The following is a 16,345-nucleotide window of genomic DNA, read 5'->3' as shown; positions in this document are numbered from 1 at the left end:
CAACTTTTGGGATTTCTTTGAGGAATTTACTTTCATTGAAGTAATAAATGTTATCTACATTGTAAAACAGTTTGAAGTTAAGGCGTGCGTTAAAATTATTATAGGATAGTATATATCTAGAATGTAGAATGAAACAATCTTCTACTTGGCGTATGATGATGGTCAAGCTGATATGTAATGTTGACATATAAATTCAGCAATCTTCACAATAAAAGTGAATGAGGAAAAGGGGGACACATTCTATTTGCTTACTTAAAGCAAGAGCAAGCCAAAATGATAGCAGGACAACCCAAGGAATTATAATTTCTCTGTGGATTCCCTGCCAGCATATTAGTAGCTACATGAATTCTATAGTCTGTGACTAGGTTTTGAATGGGAATGTGTAGTCTGCTAATGGAAAGTCACGTCAGCCTAGTGGAATGTAACGTCCACCTGTGCGATCATTTTAGATTGCTCTTGTTGCGAACTAAAGTGACGCCATCAACAACCGGTTAAACAAATACTGTCCTTAGCATATTTTCAGAAAAACCAATTAAAAAATTTACGTGCCATTAGAATGCTTTCCTATGTTTTTCAAGTCACAAATCAAACCTATAGATAAAGAGATTAAACTAAAGAACCAAACACACTTGTCTACTCCTGCAGCTGCGTCAGTCCCCTCAACCAAGCTACAAGTACACATCTTACAACAAAAAACTTCTGAACTTTATTTCAATTTGCAATATGAATTACCGTACAATTTTTAATTTAAGGGGAAAAGCCAATTTGCTGTAATTCTAACAGATTGCTTTATCTATGTGCTCAGATTAAGAAGTATGATATGACCAAGCAGTGATAATAAAGGTTATACAGCTTGCCAAGGGGTTAATTGTATTTTCTGGCCTAAAGGTGGTAGTGACAATCTGCTCTTTTTAATTCCAGGTTTGTGCTGAAGGCCATGGGGAAGAGGACATTTTGGATTTGTGTGTGTGTCTGCTGGAAAAACCATTAATCCCTGTCAGTAACAAGATCAGTGAGCTAAAACAAAATGCTGGATTTTATGCAACTTTGCAAAGGACTACGATTTCTCAGTACATTAGTGGCGCTTTGCTAGAAACTACAGCACTGCTAGGTGGGAGAAGTGGACCTTTGTTCTGTGGGTCGACTGGAAGAACAATGCTGAAAGGTAAGTTTGTTATAGACGGAAATACTTTTAAGGGAATTTTCTTTTCAGTATAGTAACAAAAATGTAGTTTTCTTTTTAGCTTTTTATAGCAAGGAACTTCATTAATATATTCCGTTATTATTCCATAATATATGTTCGGGCATCAAAAGGTCTGGATATTTTTGTTCTGGACCTTGGTCAGTGGTGGTGACGGTGGTGCGTGCTCAACACAATGCCACGTTTAGAAATCAAAAATAATGGGTAAAAAAATTAGTTAAAATATGTGTGCTATGTGTCTGCTATGCTAATTTTGCTTTTATCTAAGACCCAGAAAATGTTCCATGGATTCTTCTGTATATCATACAATCCAAAATATATATTTATTTTTTTTGTCTCTTTATGGGGATTTTCTTTCTACCTCCTGCCTTTATTACTTAAATGTAATTTGTGGGAAAACCACTTTATCACCTGCCACTGTATAGGTGATAAATGTATGATCTCCGAAGGTCCTCTGTACCTCCTCACTGCACGACTACGGTGAAGAGGAGTTTGAATGAGGCAGTGGTCGACCACGCACGCTGCCCTCTTCATTCAAAGTCCAGGGAACTGATGGGGGCAGTCGATTGTTGGGAGTCCCACCAGTAGGGGCTCACAGCAAACAGGTGATACATGTCACTAGAGAAAAACCCCTTTAATACATTTCGACTGGGCATTTGTGAAGTCTTATGATGTCATTTTTTTATCCCTTAGTAACTAGAGAGCAATTTTAAGAAAAACCATTGTAAAGGAAATTAAATTCAGATGGGGAAGAGCTTCATGATCATTGCTGTAGTGTTTGTTTACAGTGAGATCATTTTCTCCTTTCCAACAGTCCAAATCATTTCCTGGCATCCCATTAATACAAGAATGCACTTGAGTCTTTCCTGTTCCATAAGTCCTTATAAGTATCTACTAAGTTTAAGAATTAGTAAGAAGTTTGGTAATTTTATCTTAAACAGTGTTATGGATTTTATGTAAGAATATTGTTCTCAACACCATCAGGGCATTACGGAAAGCTGTATACAAATGTGGCAAATGATAACTTAAAATCATTTTTATGTTGCACATTTGCAACTTAAAGGGAATCTGTCAGCAGTTTTGAACCCTCATAATTGCTGGCTGCGTTATGTAGAGGTGGGGAATGGCAGTAAAACTATATCTGCTCAGTCAGTCATGCAAGTTACATGACCGAGAAATCAATGTTTGATGCCTTTGGCACCGCGAGTGCTGTGGAGGTAGACCCTTGATGTTCAAGTGCTCGAGGCTCTCCTCATTGAACGCTGCCTGCCCATCCCCTCTGCTCTGAATGATGGCTTTAGTGGTCTCTTAATTGGATGCTAGAGCCATCCCTCAGAGCAGAGTGGCACTTGTCACTATGGCATCGGTGGCATTAAACAATGATTTCTTGACCGACACAACAGGTATCATTAAACTGCTCTCCCCCTCCGCTATAGAGCGCTGCCACCAGTTTTGAGGGCTCAAAACCGCTGACCAATTTCCTTTCATGTTCTAAAAAATGTTATGTACTATTTCTAGGGTTTTAAAAAAAAAATTCTTCTACAGTCAAGTTACCCAATTTCCCGTCATTTACAAATAACAAAAATACATAGCTGCATTAAACTTTTGAAGAATATGGCAAATAAAGGCAATTGGATAATTATACATGTATAGAGGGGATGGACATAATAATTTAGACCAGGGCTTCTCAAGCTTTTTCTATCAGTGCCTCATAAGCCAGATCATGGTAATGCCTAGGCTTTACTACCAAAAGATTCTGGTTGCCTGCACCACACATCCAAAAGATTCAAATGGATGCAAAATCTCAAAAACATCCAAAAAATTCCAGATTTCGGATCCTTACAACTACCTTCAGAGAATTCATGACAGCATCCATGAGACAAAAATGGTGTTTATTAAAAAATATATATATATAAATAAATTAAGTCATGCAACTTTTGGATTCTCGCCTGAGTCTTTTTCAAAAAGACTGTGGATGCAATTGTTTACATGCTCCACTGTTCTGCATGCATGTTACAAATCGGGCGGGGGAAGCACAACTTATGAAATCACATCATTTTAATTGTTAAGTGGCTAACACCTTTAACTAAGGTTCTAGGGACAATTTGCTTTGAATTTATTGCAAAATTGAAATAACTGTGAACTTGAAGCATTATTAGAAGTAACTGCGTGTACCCTTTCTCTTGTAAGATTAGATGTTCTTGCTGCATTTTCCTGCCATCAGTTTATACTTTCTTTCATCCATATTGGATCTCCTTGTGCTAAAGTCTTAGACTCTAGGTCATGTAAATACACAATGGAAGAGTCCATATAGCACTAATCCTACTGTTAGGGTGTATTTGTGTGCGTTATGGGTGGGGTGACCACTGTCCATTCAAACGTGTATATACAGAAAATTAAGACGTGGAACAGCACTCCAGGTATTGGTTATGCTTCAAGTGAATTTCATTGAACACTTCACATTTCGATCCAACGACATTGATGGTGAGTAAGTAACGGTACATAGTGTTGAATAGGCTGCAACGTTTCACGTTACGCATAAACCTTTATCAGGCTAGTAGTAGAAAGAGATGTGGCAGCAGTGATGCAGCCACATAAAGTCTGTGTCTTTCCCTATCAACCCATTACCATTAAAAACAAACCCTCCCCCTCAAATCGATCACGCAGTTCAGAAAAGTACCTGGCTTAAATTTTATATATCTGCAAAGCTCAGGACATAGTGCTGTCTAAAGTGATATGTACAGTAAAACTTCCAAGCTAATCACTATAGAGGTCAGCTCGGTCACAGTTTGATCTTCTTAGTGTTGTAAAAAATCCCAGAGTGTGTGCCAATGCAAGATACTAAACCTAGTAATGCATGTGCCTTTATACATTTGCATATTTCGTTTGCAACCTTTTGCTCTCCAGCTGTAGTAAAACTAGAAGTCCAATTTGGCTTAAAAAGTGTAGATGGTCACAACATTCTGGCACTTGTAGTTTCACAACAGCTGTAAAGTCCCATGTTTCATGCCACTAATGTAAATCTATATGGTCAACCCATAATCCGTTAAAATATGAATAATGCATAAAAATGCAGGTAAGCATTGGAAGTGTACATTTTATAGCTGAACTACCTGGCAAATGTGCAAATTGGGAAATGTAGTCAAGTGATGACATCATTTAAGAAGGCACTACCTGCTCCTAGACTCCTCCTGCAGCATTTGTGTATTGTAGCATTGTGTTAGAACATAGTCTTACAGTCTATTATTTAGAAGTATAAATTACAAGGAAGCTCTTCGTCTAGCTTTTTATGTTTGTTTCGTACTACTACTACACATACTGCGGATATAAAAAGTCTACACACCCCTGTTAAAATTCCAGGTTTTTCTCATGTTACAAAATCAGTCCAAGAGGAATAATTTCAGAACTTTTAATTTTCACCTTTATTGTCACATGTAATCTGTACAATTGTATTGAAAAACCAAATTAAATCTTTTAGGGTGGAAAAATAAAGAACAAAAATAATGTGGTTGCATAGTTATGCACAACCTTAAAGAGGCTCTGTCACCAGATTATAAGTGCCCTATCTCCTACATGATGTGATCGGCGCTGTAATGTAGATAACCGCAGTGGTTTTTATTTTAAGAAAACGATCATTTTTGAGCAAGTTATGAACAATTTTAGATTATGCTAATTCGTTTCTTAATGCCAAACTGGGCGTTTTTTTTTACTTTTGACCAAGTGGGCGTTGTAAAGAGAAGTGTATGACACTGACCAATCAGTGACCAATCCGCGTCATACACTTCTCTCCATTCATGTCCATTTGTATTCACAGCACAGCACAAAAAATCTGGCATTTTAACAGGGGTGTGTAGACTTTTTATATCCACTGTAGCTGGGACTTGTAAAATGTAACGTACTTTTATGTAAACTAACATACTAAGATGTTTTGAGTGCTGTCATTTATTGGTTTTATCTTGAGCAATTTATAAGGATGTTTTGTTATGTGTTCCAAATATTGTATTAGCATAGTTTCCAAGATAAGCTTTGGTAATCCTTTTTCTTTAGGTCACATTTTAGGGATTTGTATAAAGGTTTTTTAATGTTGTAGAAGTACTTGGTGATTATGCACGAGCCCCAATCTACAGCAAAGAAAAAGGTGTTGTCCGCTTGTTGTCTGCAGCAGGATGACTGTGTGTTGCAGTTATACAGTTACAGCAAATCTTCCTTGTTTATTTTTACCTACAGTATTATTTCAGTACAAATCTTCACACATCTGCCTTGTCCCAGTTTTACTTTGTTTGGCAATTTATCTGCCAAGAACGATTTAGGGTTAGTTGACACAGAGTTTTTCGGCGCTGTTTTTGACATGGAAACCGTGTCGGAATCCGCTCCAAGAAAAAACCCAAATCGCCACACATTGACTTCAATGGGAGGCAGAGGTATTTTTTTCCCCCGGACATCTTTTGGCCACTCATGGGGTAAAAAAAGCGGCAAGCTCTTTCTTAGAGCGGTTTCAGCCTTTGACCTCCCTCTGAAATCAATGGTGGGGGGGGGGGGGGGCAGAAAAAAACCTGCGGCGCTCATATGTTGCGTTTTTGTTGTTTTTTGCCGTTATTATTATTTGAATGCCCATTTAATTCACACAACACATACTGTTTTTTTCTATATATAATATATGATGTTTTTTCCTGCAGATTGCTGTTGCTAGGTCTTCTTTTTTTTTTTTTTTTTAATGATTTAGTTTAAAAATAGTCCTCCCAAACGATTGCTCAAAAATATGGTTAGACTGTCTTGCCATGAGTCTACAGTAGCTCACGTGTGGACCACAGTAGTTGTTTGCTTTGTTTAGTTGTCTTATGTGAGATCTGTGCTTCTTCCTCATGTACAGCAGCTGAATACAGGAGATTATTTTGAAAAGAGACAAAGAAAAGAAGTAGAAATCTAGTCTTTTGACAACTCTTGCCTTTGTGTTGTAGATAAAGACCGGCACATGGAGAAAAGAGATGCATGCAGGGATTTTACCATTATTTTTTTCCCAAAATAAAGTTGAAAAAAAATAAACAAATATATACCTACGTTTTTTCTGTAAATATGCTGGCTATAGAACCTCTTATTGAATGTGATGGATCACTAATAGTAAACCTACACTAATATCTAAGGAATCTGCAAAAACGGCAGTAAAACCGCATCTAATCCATACTTTGTATTGGAATAGCTTACTTTACAAGTTGTACCGGTTAGATAAAGCAGAGAAATCGTAGGTAATTTAGCATCTTTTCTGGCAGCCCTTTAGCAGACTCAGGCTGATTTACTATATCCTGTGTCTAATGCTACATTGGCAAATGACTTGCTTCTCTTACTGGCAGTATACATGCCAATGTTAAATTTGCAGAGCAGCAGTGAGGAATATGAAAGATTGTAAACGTACTATTCGATTTCTCATGCAAAGGGACTATTAGGGAGTTGCTTACCATGCAAGGTTAATCGAATGTGCAGCTTAAAGGGGTATTCCCAACTAAAACATTGATGCCATATGCATAGATGCAGGTCCCAAGGCTGGGACCAGTATCTTTAGACATTTATGGCACATCTTGTGGATATGCCATAAATGTTTTAGTTGAGAATACCCCTTTCAGCTTAAATATGTCAGAAACCTTCCTATTCATAAAGCAGATAGAAATACAAAGAAACGGGATAGACATGAATATTTTATCCTAAATGGTGCTAGTCTTATGTTGGATGATGCCCTGTGCAGGTGTCACGAAGGGTCTGTGGACCCACTGAGCCGTACCGCCTTCGCGGTAAGGCAGCTGGCCAACAGGGCGCAGGTGAATGTCTATAGTTCGTATAGGTACCTGTGGCAGCTCAGACAGCAGCAGGGCAGGCTTGGCTAGGACTAGGCAGCAGGTAGACGTCAGGCGAGGTAAAGCAGGTCAGACGTGGAATACAGCACGACACGACTTTGGCACAGCACAGTGCTCGACCAGGATGGTATGGAATGCAAGGAGCAGGAACTGGAACAGGTACAGAAACAGGAAACACTAGGAGGCCATCACATAGACAAACTAGGAAACATCAACAACTCTCAGGCATAGAAGCAGGGGTCTGGACCCCTCTTATTGTCCACGGTACTCACAGGTCAAAGTTCATCAAAAGTCTGGTACGCGCGCTGCCCCTTTAAGAGCGGGCATGAGCGCGCGCGCACCCTACGGGATCCGGCTGAGGTGAGTGGAAGCGAGCGCTGGCGTCTCCTGAGGAGGAGGCTGGTGCCAGCGCTTGCCGACTCGTGGCTGTGGCTGTCAGGAGGGGATTGGAGCTGACAGCCCGCAGCCACGGACATTATAACAGGACCTTCTGTTGGCAACCCCCCACTCCATATGGCGTACCATAAAATTCTTAGATAATTCTATCACAGTACAGTGCATTTGGAAAGTCTTCAGACCCCCTCAGTTTTTTCACATTTTGTTATGTCGAGGCATTGTGCAAAAAAAACCAATAAACAATGACAAGTGAGCATGCTACTTCCGTATATGAAGGTCAGGCTTGCTTCTGACATTCCTTCTAGGCCGCTACTCTACATAACTGCAGTCTAAACTGCTTAGCGGGGCAGTCTCAAATACATTAACTTTATATGTTACATTACAACTGCTATATATGATAACTCTTACTTTTTTGGATCTGTTTCCATGTCTATTCCAATGGTTAATTGCCACAAGAAGAGCATATAAGCAATGTCTCAAAATATATTGAAAGTATGGAAGAAAAGAAATCGAGAACATAACTATTATAACTTAGGTAAATGTTAGTTTTGCAGTACTCCTATACTGGCAGGGTGACAGGGATGATTCATTTCCATAATTTTTCTTCTTTTTGGTTAATGTACAGTATGTACATAGGGTGACGTGGGCATAACTGTCAAGATGTATAACAAGCAGTTATGGGAAAATTGTTTCTTCTGTGCAAATGATATGAATACAATGCATTTCGAAAGTCTTCAGAATTTCAGAAAGTTTTGCAAATTTATTAAAAATTAAAAACTCAAATTTCGTATGGACATAAGTATTCAGACCCTTTGTTATGACACTTGAAATTTAGCTCTAGGGGCTTCCCATTTCTCTAGATCATCTTGGAAATGTTTCTACACCTTGATTGGAGTTCACCTGTGGTAAATTCATTTGATTGGGCATGATTTGGAAAGACACACCCCTGTATATATAAGGGTGCAGTGACACGGCAGATTTTGTTGCAGACATTTTCTGCGACTGTAAATCCGTTCCATTTATCGGAATAGAACTTGCCGAAATCCATGCACCTGCTGCAGAAACAACCACATTCAGGTGAATGGAACAGATTTTCAGTCTCAGAAATTTCTGCAACAAAATCTGCCGTGTGTGACTGCACCCTTAGGTCACACAGCTGACAATGCATATCAGAGCGAAAACCAAGCCATGAGGAGGAAAGAACGGCCCGTAGAGCTCCGAGACAGGATTGTGTGGATTCACAGATCTGGAGAAGGGTACCATTTTTTTTTACGCTGCACTGAAAGTTCCCAAAAGCACAATGGCCTCCCTAATTCTTAAATGGAAGAGGTTTTGAACAAAATGGACTTTTCCTAGAGCTGGTCGCCCCACCGATCTAAATAATTGGGGGAGAAGGGCATTGGTAAGAGAGGTGACCAAGAACCCAATGGTCACTCTGGCTGAGCTCCAAAGATCCTGGGTGCAGATGGGAGAAACTTTCAGAAGGTCAACCATCAGTGCAGCACTCTGCCAATCTGGGCTTTAAGGCAGAGTGGCTAGAAAGAAGCCGCTGCTCAGTAAAAGACTCATGAAATCCCGCCTGGAATTTTCCAAAAAGCACCTAAAGACCTTTCAGACTGAGAAACAAGATTCTGTGGTCTGATGACACCGAGATTGAACTTTTTGGCCTCAATTCCAAGTTTCTTGTCTGGAGGAAACCACTACCTGCCCAATACCATCCCTACAGTTAAGCATGGTGGGGGCAGCATCATTCTGTGGGAGTGTTTTTCAGTGGCTGGGACAGAGGGACTGGTCAGGGTTGAGGGAAAGATGAATGCTGCAAAGTAAAGAGATATTCTTAAAACCTGATCTGAACCTAAGACTGGGCCAAAGGTTCAACTTCTAACAGGACAATGACCCTAAGCACACAGCCAAGACAACACAGGAGTGGCTTAGGGACAACTCTGTGAATGTCCTTTTGGTTCAGCCAGAGCCCTGACTTGAACCCAATCGAACATCTCCGGGGAGACCTGTAAATGACTGGACCATCACCTATCAGACATTGATATAAATCCCATAAATGTTTCTGGATAGAACACCACTGTAAAGGCTATGTACACCTTCTGTAAGCATATTTTTTTACATAAATCAATGTATTTAATGATTTTATGCAACTTTTAAGCAGCTGAACTGGCGGCTTGACTGAAAGCTGGTCCTATGGACCATCTAAGGCCTCATGCACACAGCCGTGCCCGTAATCATTGTCAGTTGTTGGCGACCGCAGACAGCTACCCGCGTTTTCGGCCCGTACTCCCATATAAAGTATGGGAGCACGGTCCGTAAAATAGCAAAATATAGGACATATCCAATCTTTTGCAGAGGTTTTCTATGGCCTGGACACCTTCCTGCAAATATACAGGAAGGAGTCCATGGTCAATAGAAATGAATGGGTCCGTAATTGCAGACTGTAATTACGGTCCGCAATTACGGATGAAATCTACGGCCGTGTGAATGAGGCCTAAGGCCTAGTTCAGAGGAGTATTTTGGCACTGATCTTCAGGCGGAAACAGCGTCGGAATCGGTACCGTAGAAAAAGGTCCAAAATCGTCTCCCATTCATTTCAATGGGAGATGGAGGTGTTTTTCCCCGCGCAGCTTTCAGCCACTCACAGGAAAAAAAAAGCGGCATGAGCTTTCTTGCCGTGGTCCCGCCTCTGACCTATTGAAATTGATAAGAGGCAGAAAAAGCGTTTTTCGCTGCGTTTTTTGCCTCTGGTCCTTAAAATCGCAGCGAAAGCCGTGGCAAAAAAGCGATGGCAGGTCAAAATCTCCTGAAGGGGGTGTGTGTGTGCTACGGACAGTCTCCTCTCTACAGCTCTTACACTGTCAGTAGCAGTGACACACCCCCTTGCCAGTTTGGCAGACAAAGTACGAGACTGATCTCTCGCAAGAGCTGAAGAGAGGAGAGCACGCATTCGCGTCCTCCCCTCTCCAGCTCTTACACTGTCCGTAGCAGTGACACGCCATCTTGCCAGTTCGGCAGAAGACTGATCTTGACAGCTGAAGAGTGAGAGCGCGCGCGCGCAAACTCTCTCCTCTATTATCGCTCTTGCTGTAACACTCTTATTGTTGCTCTGATTCACTCTCGTCTTAACTATTGTAACACATTATTCGTCGGTCTTCCCCTCACTAAACTCTCCCCTCTCCAATCTGTCCTCAATGCAGCAGCCAGGCTCATCTTTCTGACCAAACGCTACACCAACGCCTCTATCCTGTGCCAATCACTACACTAGTTGCCCATCCCCTTCAGAATTAAATTCAAACTTATTACTCTCACCCACAAAGCTCTCCACAGTGCTGCACCTCCTTACATCTCCTCCCTCATCTCTGTCTACCACCCTACTCGTGTTCTACGTTCTTCCAACGACCTTAGATTAAAATACTGCATAATCCGAACCTCAGACTCCAGTATCCAAGATTTTTCTCGTGCGGCACCAGTCCTCTGGAATGCGCTACCACAGACAACCAGGTTATTTCCCAATATCCACAGTTTTAAACGTGCCCTGAAAACACCTTTTTAGACAGGCCTATAACATTCCATAATCTGACTCCTTTCCTTGGCCCCATTATTCATCAGATTAAGATTCCCTCAAACTCCTTGCACAGTACTGCATTTCATGTCCGTCATACACGGATACTGGCTGGTGAAATGCTCATGCAGCTTTATGTACCACCCCATGTGTATAAAAGATGGCCGGACAATTGTACTGAACAAACACCTTTACACTTTGTGCCTCCCTTATGTCCTCATAGATTGTAAACTCCTGCAAGCAGGGTCCTGAATCCTCCTGTCTGAATTGTAAATTAGCATTGTCACTATGTAATGTCTGATATTGTCTGTTTATATTCCCTCTAAATTGTAAAGTGCTGCGTAATATGTTGGCGCTATATAAATAAAGATTATTATTATTAACACTGTCCGTATCTGATTGGACAGTGTCACAGCCATAGTAACACGCCTCCTTGCCATTACACGCCCCATTGACAGTTCAGGGGGTTATTTAAATATCGGGCGCCAAATATAACGGCACCAATATCTAAATAACGGAGGCGGGTACAAAAAAAATGTAAAGTGCCCCAGGGTTTGTGCAGCCCTCCCCATTACATGCTGCATATGTATGGGGAGGGGAAAGGTTCTCTTTAAGCGCTATTAAAAACGACATTGTGCGAACTTTCCTTCGATTTTACTTCTAAGAAAACCACATCCTTTATTGCATAGAGTACAAAATCACAGAATGAAGAACTGTTGCCTTAAAACATAAATCCTCTTAAGATTTGATACAAATATTTAGCATTTTTAGCTTATTTCAAGAGGGTTACATCATCATCATCTTCTAAAATATTTTAACCATGTTATATTGGTTGTCGGAATTGGAAGGAAAAAACTGTGAATGAACATTCAGATACAGAGCACAGACTGGCACTTAGTCAGCATCCATTGGGGCACTAGCATAAAAGATTTCACTATGGTGCAACGTTTACCAGGCGAAGATGACATTGTTTGCCCTCACAGATACTTTACAGCAGGGGTCTCAAACTCGGCCGGGTAAGTGGGCCGCATATAGAAAAAATGGGAAGTTGACGGGCCGCATTACTTTCAAATTTGATACAATACAAAATTATTATTAATCAATTAGTTATTTGAACTACAATAACACTATATTACTATAATAATAATACTACATTACTACAATACTATATTACTATAATAATACCGCTAGGTTTAAAATTTGAGATATTTCTCCACGTGCTTATTTCAACAATCCAGTTTTCCAGTTTAAGTGTCTCTAAATGCAGTCCAGAGGCTCAGTTAGCAGCGTTTGGCAAACACACGTCAAGATTGGGCAGCCCCTTTTTAGATAGTGCCACAGAGCCCTCGGTGGATGCTGCCGCAGTGCCCTCGGTGGATGCTGCCGCAGTGCCCTCGGTGGATGCTGCCGCAGTGCCCTCTGTAGATGCTGCCGCAGTGCCCTCTGTAGATGCTGCCGCAGTGCCCTCTGTAGATGCTGCCACAGTGCCCTCTGTAGATGCTGCCACAGTGCCCTCTGTAGATAATGCAACACACCCCTAGATAAGGCCACAGTGCAGTAGAGTTGTGAGTGTAGCTGTGGAAGTTTCTGGAGTATAGTACATGATGTTACAGTAGAGTTGGGAGTGCAGCTCTGGATGTGACTGGAGTATAACATGTTACAGTAGAGTGGTGACTGCAGCTCTGGATGTGACTGGAGTAAAGTACATGATATAATAGTAGAGTTGTGAGTGCAGCCTGGGATTCCAGCTCTGCTCCTGACATCACTGTCCAGAGATGTCAGGGGCAACACTAGAGCTGGAGTCCTGGGCAGAGCGCTAATAGGCTCTTCCTGGGACTCCAGCTGTGCTCCTGACATCACTGGGACTCCTGCTCTGGGGAAGCCACAGAGCAGAGCCTATACTAGCACTCTGCCCGGGACTCCGCTCTGGGGAAGACCCTGACACACTGTCCATATATGGGCAGCGATGTCAGGGAATTCCACAGAGTCCCGGAGCAGAGCCTGTACTACGCTCTGCCCGGGACTCCGGCTCTGGGGAAGCCCCAGACATCGCTGTTCATATGTTGACAGCGATGTCAGGGAATTAGAGTCTCGGAGCAGAGCCGATACTAGCGGCTCTGTGTCCCGCGGGCTGCAGATGACAGCCCCAGGGGCGGCCCGCGGGTCGCATGCTTGAGACCCCTGCTTTACAGTAAGTCGCTGTGTCCAGGGGCAACTGGAGCTGACCTCAATGGGCATGCTAGAGATGGGTTTGGGTATGGACTTCTTCAACATTCAATGTAGTTGCAAAATAATTTAGGATGGCAATATAGAAAAGCTGATGTTGAACATAGGAATTATTTAATGTTTTTATTGTAGCTATCTGATAAGATGCACATATTTGTACAGTGTCTCTGCTTTAGTTGCATTTTGTGGAGCCTTTAAGTCATTTTTCCTACGGACTCCTGGGTGTATTCATTGTTTGGATGAAATGTAGGAGGGTCACCGCTCACAGTGCAATGTTTTATAACTTGCCCATGATTTTCATCCCCTGGAAGAAAAAAATGACGGCAACTAGAGAGGAACTGATGCAGGAAGTATATAGTAGAAAATCAGATAACTTTTCAAAATAAAATGAATACGCTGTATTTACGGAAACGGAAATAACCATTTAACCCCTTAGTGACCAGCCTATTTTAGGCCTCAATGACCAAGCTATTTTTTAAGTTTTTCCATAGTCTCATTCAAAGTGCTATAACTTTTTTTATTTTTGCGCCAACATAGCTTTATAAGGTCTTGTTTTTTGCGTGACAAATTGTATTATTTAATAGCATCATTTTGGGTTAAGTATAATTCATTAATTTCAATTTTTTTTTAAACTTTTTGGGGGAGGAATAAAAAAAAACTATCAATTTTGCCACTCTTTTTTTGTCTCCTAAATTTATGTAGTTTACCATGTGGTAAAAATAACACAAACTTTATTCAGCTGTTGTTATGATTGCAACGATACCAAATTTATATAGATCTCTTGTGTTTTACTACTTTTACACAGTAAAAACACTTTGTGTCACTTTGTTTTTGTGTCAACATATTTTAAGAGCCATAACTCTTTTATTTTCCACCCGATGCAACTGTATGAGGACTTTTTTTTGGCGGGACGACTTGTAGTTTTTATTGGTTCCATTTTGGTGTACATGTGACTTTGATCACTTTTTATCACATTTGTTTGAAGACAGGATGCATAGAAAACTGCAGGTCTGGCATTTTTTTATTTAGATTTTTTTACGGCGTTCACGGAGCGGGTTAAATATTGTAATAGCTTTCTAGTTGGGGTCATTATGGATGCGGCGATGCCAAATATGTGTAACTTCTTTTACTTTTTTTTTTGTATTTTTCCTTTGGATATTTATTTATTATAAACTTTATTAAACTTTTTTTTAACTTTTTTTATTAGTCCCACTAGGGGACTTCACTATGCGATCATCTGATCGCTTTTTATAATAAACTGCAATACTTCTGTTAGGCCCCCGGCTGCCATAGAAACACCGGCACCCAGCGATCGCATTGAGAGAACCCTTCAAAACCACTCTCTATTGAGCGCCGCATCTGAGTGGTTAAACGAGCGGGATCGATACTGATATTGATCTCGCTCGTTGGAGCAGGTCTGCTGAGAGCAGGGAGATTTAACTGCTCCCTACTGTGTTTATTTATTCTGATGCAGCACCGTAAAAAGGCAATTGCATCGAAATAAAGCCTGTTAGTGGGCACCATAAAACACCTATGGGTGGTCACTAACGGGTTAAGGACCTCCAAGGGGGAGGAAAAGAGAAATTTGGAGATTTGAGTCCTACAGGGGAGAGTTTCAAATGTAGGAAAGAGAAAATGTGGGTTTTATATCAGGTTTAAAAGATAGAGGCAAATGTATTAAAAAAAATAAACCGGGTTCCTATTGGCAACAGATTTTACATTGCATAATCATTGCTTTCATTTCCCAATCTGTCTTGTAAATAAAATAAAATAAAATAACCGCTGTAATCTGCTCCAGTTTTTCTTTTGCTTTATGCCAGTTTCACATGAGCATAAGGCTGGATTCACACGCATAGTTTTGCTGCATTTTTTGTGGCGTCTTTGGTTGTTTTTCACAGTTTTTAAGGTCAGAAACACTTCAGTCAGACGTTACTTTTTTTTTTTTAAGACATGTTATTAAGAAAATTTGTACATATACAGGCAATATATATCAGTTATGCAAACCTAACAGTATACAGATATGTACCCATCAGTAGGCAGTAGTATGATTGTACAAACCTATAACAAAAATAGATGGGTTAAGATGTCTATGTGTAAACCACCACCAAGCATACACTAATTGACTAGCCAAAAAGTATAGACACAGGTTCGGCAGGGCCAGACCACCTTGCTCTGTAGGTAATTGGAGCGTGCCCAGAGCAATCCCAGGGACCCCATCCACCCAGATAAAAGGATCTGAGATCCTTGTCTACCTTAGAGTAGATTGTGAGGGGTAGTCAAGTCAGATGTTGGGGCTGTCTCATGAAGCCAACCCCTATCTATGTGCCCTATTGAAGTATATTCACATCATAGAGAGGGGTCCACCTCTCAAGACCTCCCCCTATGAGCCTGAATGAAGAGTGCTCTATAAAAGTGGCTCATGTTCTGGCGGACTCGAGCCATCTTTGTATTACATGGCATGCCATTCATCTGATCGCCCCTGCAGCCGCATTGTACAAGGAGTTGTCTTTGATGAGAGAACCCCTTTAAGGTCTATGGTGAAATATGTAGAGTCTACATACACAGTGTTTTTTGATTTGTGGCGCTTTTGGGTTCAGTGGCGTTCTTTCCAAAACACGACTTGCTCTGGGTAAGGCCCGTTCACAGTTTTTTTTGCACTGATTTTGACACGGGAACTGCGTTGGAATCGACTCAAAAAAATGGCTGAAATTGCCCCCATTGATTTCACTGGGAGGCAGAGGCTTTTTTTTTCCCGGGCGGTATGTCCTTTCTTTCCATGGTTTCCACCTCTGACCTCCTACTGAAATCAATGGGGGGGGGGGGGGTAGAAAAAATCTGCGGCGTTCGTTTCCGCAAAACACATCGGAAAGTGCTGTCAGTTCAAAGTCGGCCTCAAAATTCCTGAAGAAATTCGAAAACAAATTTTTTCTGCCTGCAAAAAAACTTGGTCTGAACAGGGCCTATGGGTTTTTTGTTTTTTTTTGGCGGTTTCCCCTTAGCGTTCTCTATAAAACTTGAAAGAATCCACAAAAATAAAAAAATGCAAGACAAAAACCCTGTGTGACAGAGACCTAGTAGAGATGCAAAATATGCCCGTAGTAGGGCCGT

General features: G+C 41.0%; 1 protein-coding gene across 5 annotated transcripts in view; it reads left to right on the top strand.

Annotated features, from left to right (window-relative positions):
* The window catches only part of PLCE1 (phospholipase C epsilon 1), a 218,087-nt gene that overhangs the window by 89,595 nt on the left and 112,147 nt on the right, over positions 1 to 16,345 (top strand). For all 5 annotated transcript variants that reach the window (XM_075841415.1, XM_075841418.1, XM_075841419.1 and 2 more), the window contains exon 3: positions 922 to 1,165. In XM_075841415.1, coding sequence (XP_075697530.1) covers positions 922 to 1,165 — 244 coding nt within the window. The remainder of the gene's footprint in view (positions 1 to 921; positions 1,166 to 16,345) is intronic.

This window comes from Rhinoderma darwinii, chromosome 11 (assembly GCF_050947455.1).
Source record: "Rhinoderma darwinii isolate aRhiDar2 chromosome 11, aRhiDar2.hap1, whole genome shotgun sequence".
Lineage (NCBI taxonomy): Eukaryota > Metazoa > Chordata > Amphibia > Anura > Rhinodermatidae > Rhinoderma > Rhinoderma darwinii.
This window is presented reverse-complemented; position numbering and strand designations above follow the sequence as displayed.